The sequence below is a fragment of the Egretta garzetta genome, unplaced genomic scaffold, assembly GCF_000687185.1.
Source record: "Egretta garzetta isolate BGI_Z169 unplaced genomic scaffold, ASM68718v1 scaffold1097, whole genome shotgun sequence".
In the NCBI taxonomy this organism is placed as follows: domain Eukaryota; kingdom Metazoa; phylum Chordata; class Aves; order Pelecaniformes; family Ardeidae; genus Egretta; species Egretta garzetta.
The window spans coordinates 29,358-38,132 of NW_009260365.1; the positions used below are offsets into that span (position 1 = coordinate 29,358).

An 8,775-nucleotide genomic window follows, 5' to 3' on the forward strand; every position below is an offset into this window, starting at 1 on the left:
AGCCGGCACCGCGCCCTTTCAGCCCGCTGCCAAGGGGGCCAGCCCCGCGGTGACTAGATGACCTCTAGGGGTCCCTTCCAACCCAAAACATTCTACGATTCCATGATTGTATGACACCGCTGGCCACGCTCCAGCCCTGGGGCTCTCGGGAGCACCAAGGGAGCAGCTTCCCAGGGGTGAGACCCAAACTCCCGCCTCCCGGTCCGGGCATCCAGGCCCTGCCTGCGGAGCTCCCCTGCAGCACCCAAAGCCAAGTCTTCTCCAGCCTTTACAAGCACCTTCCTCCCTCCACCACCCTGGGGCTCCAGCCAAGTGTGGGGCTGCTCCTGCCTTTGGATTCATGCAACACGCCGTCACCGCCGCGCTGCTCCTGGCTCTGAGGCCTTTACCAGCACTTCCTCACCCGCATCCCAGCTCCTCAGCCGTACCTGGGATAAAGCAGCCTAAGCACCCGCCGGATGGCGATGGGTGTGAGCAAAAGCGGGTGTCTGCCCTGCGTGGGAACAGCCTCCTCGCCCAGAGCTGCCCTTGGCCAGGCAGCTGCACCCTGCGGGGAGCAGAGCAAGGGCTGCTCCGCACCCATCGACTCCACCCAGCTCTCCCAGGTGCATCCAGTCCCCAGCAACTTCCATGGACTCCACAGCTCCAGCCATCCCTCGCAAGCTCCCTGTACCTCCCTTCGCAGTCACTGCAGACCCACGGCTGCAGGGCTCCCCAGGTTTTGCCCCCCAGGGCAGCATTACAACTTTAACCCCAAGGCCCTGGCATTAGACATTTCCCTGACACTAACGAGCTTAGCTGGGCCCTTGGCACTCAGGCAGCCCAGAGGAGCACTGCAGGCAGTTACCCCTCATCTGAGCTGCACCCAGCTGATGAAGGAGGCAGGCTCAGCACAAAGAGCAAACCAGGGCATCTCCAGCTGCTGTGGCCAATTCCCTCCCCAGCCTCCTAGCCACCTTCCCTCTCCCCTTTTCCCTTCCCTCACCCTCTTTCCCACGGGCTGCAGATGCAATGCCTTTATTGTGGGGCCAGTGCAGCCGATCTACGGAGCAGAGCTACTCCCGGCAGGACAGCGAGGTGAGCAAACGCAAGCCACCTACCTGCTTTCCATCAACTCCTCCTCTGCCTTAGCGTCCATGTGCACCAGTGCCAGCCTGCAGCGATCCTGCCCTCCAACACCCCGCGAGCGCCTGGGAGGGGGCTCTCCTGGGGGTCGGAGGCAGCCGCAGCTCAGCCTTTCTCCAGGGGAAGCAGCTGCCCACCGAGAGCCCCCAGGCATCCTACCCCTGCTGGGGGGGCTCAGACCCAGGGCTCTGCCATCCTTCCACTTCCCAGCACTTCCTCCCTCTGGGCTCAGGCAGAGCAGCACCAAAACAGCTCTGAGGGGCATGGAGGCCTTTTATAAAGTGTCCCCAGCCCCCCTCCCTCCAGCCATCCAGTGTCACCTGTGGAGCCCTGCCCAGCTCGTCAGCCTCATCAGCTCAGGCTGTGCCGGTAGCAGATTCCCGTGGACACATGCCCTGCGGAGCCGAGTGAGCGCTTGTGTGGGACAAAGCGTGACATTCCTGACTGAAATTCAGGTGGCACCCCTGAGAAATTTGCGATTTGATTTTCCATTTAAAAATAAAAAATAAAGAAGGAAAAGCTCCCGGCCCCCGCCTGCCTGACCAAACTGCTCCCCCAGCACAGACCCCAGTGGCTGCCCAGTGCCCCCCATGTGCATTCGCAAGCCATGGGGAAGCTGCGGTTTCACCCAAGGGGTGCTTGGCCCATCACTTCTTGCAAAGGCTGGTAACAGGCCGGGGGCCCGAGCACCGTGTTTCAGCCAAACAGGGCTGTTCCACTGGCAGATGACTTCTCTGTGCTCCTGAATTCTATTTTCTAGCCCCTTCATCTGTTAATTGGTACACGCGTGTGGGAAGGAGTCCCAGCCCCAACATGCCTTTGCAGGGACCATCTCTTCCCAGTTAGGTGTTGGGACTAATGACCTGTAGCTCATTAATGTCCTCATGAGTGCATCCAAGGGTGCAGGATCAGTGCTGTCAGCAAGGGACCCATGATCCAGAGGGTGCTGAGCAGGGACAGGGCAGCCCCAGAGCAGCCACAGCCCCTCAGGCCCATCTGCTCCTAAGATAAACACCCAGAGTGCTGCTGGTGCCACATCAACCACATCAGCCTTTTTAACTGGAGATCGACAGTGTCCTAGGCCAAAGGTGATGTTCTTTATCTGTGCCTCATGCTCCTCAGATACCAAATATCAAAATTTGCCTTGAGACATCCTGTTATCAAATATTCCTCCAAGATTAGAGCCTTTTCTTTCCCAGCAGAGCCGACGAACACAATAACTTATCAGGACCTTCCTCTGCGCTGTTAGCAATGGCATGGGGAAGTACCGACCCACCTCAGAACAACACGCTGAATATTTAGGACTTTCCCTGAGCTTGGGAAGTGATAACATCTTCATTATCTGAGCCCTTTAAACCCTCCATGCCTGGCAGGCCCCTCTGTCCTTGCTGAAAGGACAATCTCAGATCTGGGGCAGCCAACGCTGATAACTAAATAGTTCTTTGCATGAACGGCAGTGTTGGGGCTGCCCGAGCGGGTTGGCTGGCCAGCAGCTCCTCTCCCGGTGCTCTCTGCTCTTCAGACACACGGCAGCTGCTGGAACGGACAGGACCCCAGCAGAATGAACGCTCTGCTCCAGCCTGGCCAAACCCAGGCCACGCAGGCATGCCGGTCCCACCAGCAGCCTCCAGCTTCACAGCGCCCAGCAGAGAGCTCTGGGTCTCAGCAGCCCCCAGGCTGTGACCCCAGCAGGCTGCAACCTTGCTCCTTGCAGAGGGATCTCCCTTGGGCTGCCCTCAGACCAACACCCACCCATGCCCTCTGTTAGCAGGAGGAGGGGGGCGCTCGGGGCTCGAGGCGGGCTCCATCCCACCACAGCTTGGGCTTGTCCCCTGTCCTCAAAGGAAGCTCCCCAGGCTGCGGTCCTGGCTTGTGTCGGTCGTGAGGTCCCTGGTGGGATGGCTCGAACCTCTTGCAATGTCCGTGCATGATTATCCCACGTCACACCTGGGAAACACACGCACAGGGGAAGAGGCGACTGAGACATCAGTGCACCCTGAGGAATCGGTCCAGGGGGGAATACTCGGGGATGCTGGGGTCTACAAAGAGGCTGTCATGGCCAGGAAGGATGAACCATGGCATGCACGTGAGACCCATCTGCCCAGCTCATCCCTAGGGGAGGAATGCCAAGGAACAACCCTGGGCAGGGCTGGGGAATCCAGTGGAGACAGCTCTGCTTGGCGAGGGAGGGGGGTGGCTGGCAATATTAAAAAGCAAAGACCAAGGAATAGATCTGGAACCTGAGCAGAGGTTGAGAGTTCAGACCCTGGGGAACCAAAGCAACCTCTGTTACCTGAGCCTACAGAAGCATTAAACTCGGTTTTGCTGAGAAATGAGTCATCAGCAATGATTAAACTCTAGAGAAGCCATAAAAACAGCAGATATTGATAAAATGGGATGCTGATACAGCAAAGCTCAGCAGCGCACAAGTGGATGAGGGTGACCCGTGGTGAGCAGCAGGGCTCGGGCAGCAGGAGCTGGGCTGGTGGGACACAGGGGCTTCAGAGGTGGGCTCCCCCTCTGGAACATCTCTGGGGGTTGCTGGCGTGGCCAGGATCCAGGGAAGAGCCTCCTTCCCCAGCATGTAGCTCCACAAAGCCACACTTGAGGACCTACGGTAAATCCAGGCTCCTTTCTGAGCCCCCAAGCACCCCTCTCGAGGTGGACGAGCGGCCCCGGGAGGGGGGTGAGTTGCCTTCTGAAGATGAACTGCTGAACGAAGAGCAGGGCACCAAAAGCCAGGAGTGTGGAAAGGGCAGAGCAACGGGCTGCAGGGAGCCAGCGCGGGGCGAAGGACGGTGGCTGGGGCATGGGGGGGCGGCAGGTTTCGCAGGGCCTGCCTGCAGGAGGCAGGCACACGAGCAATTCTTCCCAGTCACAGGTACTAAAATAGCACCCACAGAGGAGGCAGATTTGGTGTTTAACCCAGAAGGCAATCTAAGCTGATCTACCTCAATTAGATAAGAACCAGAGACGATCATTCTGATATGAAGTGCTGGCTGAAGCCACGCGCCTGATCAGCAACTGCAAGATTAGATAAAAACTGAACTTAGCCCCCATCCCGCGTATATTAATGTGAGCTCTCTGGATACCCAGGCTATTCCCGTTCAAGGGCATGAAGATGTTCACTTCACTGGGGTTCCTATTTGCTGCTCTCTCTTTAGCAAGATGCATCCCGGTGCAGCAAGTGTCCGACCGCAGCAAAGTCCTCCTGGTGTCCTTTGATGGCTTTCGGTGGAACTACGACCAGGACGTGGACACCCCCAACCTGGACGCTATGGCTGCGGAGGGGGTGAAGGCACGGTACATGACTCCTGCTTTTATCACCATCACCAGCCCGTGCCACTTCACGCTGCTGACCGGTGAGTCCCTGCCGGCCCCGAGCCAGGCGGAGGAGCACAGGGTGCAGGCTGGGGAAGGGCGAGTTTAAGGCAACCAAGGCAAGCAGCCATCCAGCCTCAGCAGCAGGCGAAGCTTTGGAGTGGCTGTATTTGGAAATATGGGAGAGACAAGGCGATAGCTGCAGGCAGCGATAGGACCAAACCCGTGTTTATCAAAGGTAGATAGCGCCAGGCGCTGCAGCAATGATGCAGCCGCCACCTAGACCGCGGTAGGAATTACGCAGAGGCCACCCCACCGGGGCTCACCCCGAAGTTCCACTGCCATAACAGACCGGATCAACTCTCCCGTGGGTATTCCTTCCTCACACACGCAGCCCGCAGCTGGAGCCGGGTGCCTGTCGGGTGTTGCTGCCTTCAGAGCCGCCCCAGGTCGCCCGGTTTCCCCCGGCACGTCTGCTCACGTTCCTGGAGTCTGGGGTCTCCTCTTCTCCTGGTTCCCTCTTGCAGCCTCCAGGCACCCTTTTCGTCCCTGTCTTGAGGCCTTTCTCTCTCTTTCATTACAGGATAGCCTGTAGTTAAGGTTTTCTTACACTTCCTTACCTTCCAGCGTCACACAAGGATTAAAGCGCAGTTCATGCGCCCTGGGCTTCGTTTCCCTCCATCACGAGTGCGAAGCTCTGGCACAAATTAGTCCCTCGCTACAGGGTCCTCCCTGCGTTATTTATATTATATAGGTGCCCAATATCGATAGCCTCTAGTCCGTGTGCACACCCGAGCACAACACATGCTGCAACATTGCAAACACACAAACATCATCATGAAGGCGCAAACCCAAAATCACATTCCATACAAACTTCTCCTAATCCGGATTCCCCAGCCAGCGGGAGGCAAGGCAATAGCTGCGGGAAGGGGGAGAACTGAGCCTCTATTTTCCGAAGGTAAATAGCACCAGACCAAGCCAAGAGCCTCCTTCGGTAAGAGAAATGATTTTTTAGATGAGGGAGATGCACTAAATTTAATCTCCCTGGACTTCAGTAACGTATCTGATACAGTGCCACATGGGAAATCATTAGCTAAGACGGAGAAGATGAAGATTGGTACAAAATCTCTAACGTGGGGAAGTAAGGGGCTGCAGGGGAGGGGACGGCAGGCGACGCTGGGAGGAGATCGTCACGCTGGAGGGAGGGCAGCAGAGGAATTCCTGAAGAATCAATTCTGGAGCCAATCTTATTTAAGATTTTCATTAGTAACCTTGGCATAAAAGAGTGGAACATGCTAATGAAATCTGCTGATGAGGAAAGGCAGGGAGGCATTGTCAATGCAGGGGAGGACGGGCATGTCGTGCAGAAGTAACTGTGCAGCCTTCAGGACCGGAATAACAACAATAGCACGAAATGTGATAGCGCAAAGTGCGAGTCTGTGATTTCTAATGGGAATTGCTGCTGCACGCTGACCTCGCCAGCTGCAAACAACAGAGGAAGCGAAACACCAAAGCGTCAGTTAAACACGGGGTAACGGGAACCCGAGAAGGGCAGGAGCACTTGCAGGCAGCACCAGCACCTCGGGGGGTGAGGGTGCCCCTGCTCGGGGTCCGGGTGAGACCCGCCTGGGATCAGCCCACCCGCATGAGGAGCAGGCATCCCCCCCAGCATCCCATTCCCTGCCCCGGGACCCCCACTTTGTACGAGGAAGGGGGGGGAAGGAGGCAAAGCGGAGGCAAAGGGGGAGCTAGGCTGGGGTACGAGAGGCAGAAGCTCCTCGCCGCCGCGGAGCCAGCCCACGGCCCAGCGCAGGGGCGAGACCCCCCCTCCAGCCGCAGCCTGGCTCACCCCCGCCTCCGCCATCTCCCCGGACAGGGAGGTACCTGGAGAACCACGGGGTGATTCACAACATGTGGTTCAACACCAGCACGGGTCAGAAGCTCCCCTACCACGGAACGCAAGGCGTGGACAGCTGGTGGGACAACGGCAGCCTGCCCATCTGGATCACGGCGCAGAAACAGGCAAGGGCGGCAGCCTCCTCTCCCGCGCAGACCCGGCACAGACGGACCCTGCCTGCAATCCTGTAGTAAAAGCTACAGGCAAGCCACGATCTCTAGTGGCCATGAGCTAACATCCCCGCTGCTAACGACAGGCTAATTAGACCAGCAAAAAAATGGAATCCCCAGACACTGGCAGGGATAATTATGATCATTCTATCAAAAATAGCAAAAAATAATAGATGCATTTCAGCTTTATTAAGACATCACTAAAATGGGTTATCCTTTTCCTGTTTAAAGGAGCCTCAGCTGGTTCCTTAGGGAGCATCACGAGCCCAGGGGTTTCGTAGGCTCTGAGGCAAACACCCCATTTCTGCAGCCTCACCCAGGACCCCTGGGCGGCAGCGGCAGGGGCTGGTCCCCCCCTCACTGGGGGCTGCAGCAAGGCTTTCCTACATCCCAGCAGGCTTTGAATCTGGCTTTGAGACAGGACCCGAGACCTGGCCCAAGCCACGTACCCTTGCCTGTATTTACCTGCCAAATTGGCCCCATTGACGTCAGGGTGGGTGCTTGTATGACTGGAGTAAAAGACACCTCCAGGCCTTGATGGTCAGGAGCCGGAGGGTCCATGCAAGGTACAAATGGTCACTGTTACCAAAGTTACAACTAGTGCTACGAACACAGTGAGAAAACCAACGTGTGGGAGTTCTGGGAAGGGCAGTGCTTGCAATTAATCCCTTTTAATGGGCAATGAGCAAGAAAACCTCTTTTGAGGCAGAGGTAGACATTAGGGAGCTGGGTGAACTAACTGCACTGGTAGGTGGTTGCACTGACGGACAGAGTGATGCTGCAGAGCAAGTTCAGGTGAGTTTGTGCACTGTCTCCACTAACAGGGTTTAAAGACCGGCTCTATCCATTTCCCTGGAGGAAAAGCAAAATATCAGGGGGAAGAAGTGAATATGAAGTTGGTGGAGTCCCCCTTGTTCAACTACAGCAATGAAGCCAACTGGAGAAAGAACATTGACACCGCCATGGAGTGGTTCACGGTGAACAACCTCAGCTTCATTGCCCTCTATTTCGGTGAGCCCGACTCAGCAGGGCACAAGTACGGCCCAGAATCCATACAGAGGAAAAACATGATCAAGCAGGTGGACAGAACCATTGGTTACTTGAGGCAGCGTATCCGGGAAAGTGGCCTGGAGTCAAACCTCAACCTCATCATCACCTCTGACCACGGCATGGAGACTGTCATAAAGACCAATGAGATTCACATCAACGCAGTAAAGAACTTCACGTTCAAAGACATCCAGTTTGAACTCTTAGATTATGGACCAAATGGGCTACTAGTGCCAAAAGAAGGAAAATTAGAGCATGTGTATTCAGTCCTGAAAAACGCCCACCCAAACTTACATGTGTACAAGAAAGCAGACTTTCCGAGGAGATTCCACTACGCCAACCATTCCCGGATCACCCCCCTCCTTCTGTACGGTGACCCAGGATACGTGATCCACGGGGTAAGATGCATGTACAGACATCTTACTGTCTTTTGGGGATGTGCCTCTCTCCTCCTGTCCTTCTCCTAGCACCCCAGTACCTACCTGGCTTTACGCCTTCAAGTTGACCAGTCTCCCTAGGGAATTCCAGCTCTTTGTGTAATGACCTTCTCTGCTGTGCAGAAGATAAAAGGTACAGAAGTCTTGGAGCAGGACTTGCATGAACACAGAGTATCAGCTGCAGGATCCTCTCCTAGCCTGGCGTTAGGAGAAGGCCAAGGTCAAGGTCAGCAGGCAGCTTCCCACTGTGAAGCTCCTCAGTACAACAAAATTTGGATGCGCTGACATTTAGGAGGGAACTTGCAAGACGTAATTGCTTGAGAGCTGTGTCTGGGCAGCACCCCCCAGCTTCTGCAAAGTTTAACACTATTAGATCAACTTCAAAAACTCAAAGAAACCAAACAGACTGTTAAACCCTGTGGCTGCCCAACACGGCACGTGAGAGCCACGTGCAGGAGAGGTGGAGGCGTCCAGCAGGGCTGCTGCTTCGGTGCCTGCCGCCCCTGGGAGGCCGTGCTTTGGGGGGCTGAGGGGTTGGGCACTCACATCCTTTCTCCCGTTCAGAGGTACAAGGTCCAGTTCAACAAAGGGGAACACGGTTTTGACAACGAGGCCATGAACATGAAAACCATCTTCCGCGCCGTGGGACCAGCCTTCAAGCAGGGGGTGGTGGTTGAGCCCTTCGAAAGCGTCAATGTCTACGCCCTGCTCTGCGAGCTGCTGGGCATCATCCCCGAGCCCCATGATGGCTCCCTGGAGGTCATGAAGCCCATGCTGC

The 8,775-nt window shown here is 56.3% G+C and overlaps 1 protein-coding gene across 1 annotated transcript in view; it reads left to right on the forward strand.

The window, feature by feature from the left end:
• ENPP7 (ectonucleotide pyrophosphatase/phosphodiesterase 7) overlaps window positions 1-8,775 on the forward strand; it is a 41,690-nt gene that overhangs the window by 24,943 nt on the left and 7,972 nt on the right. The window contains exons 2-5 of the mRNA XM_035898497.1: window positions 4,290-4,487; window positions 6,323-6,468; window positions 7,338-7,958; window positions 8,562-8,773. Coding sequence (XP_035754390.1) covers window positions 4,290-4,487; window positions 6,323-6,468; window positions 7,338-7,958; window positions 8,562-8,773 — 1,177 coding nt within the window. The remainder of the gene's footprint in view (window positions 1-4,289; window positions 4,488-6,322; window positions 6,469-7,337; window positions 7,959-8,561; window positions 8,774-8,775) is intronic.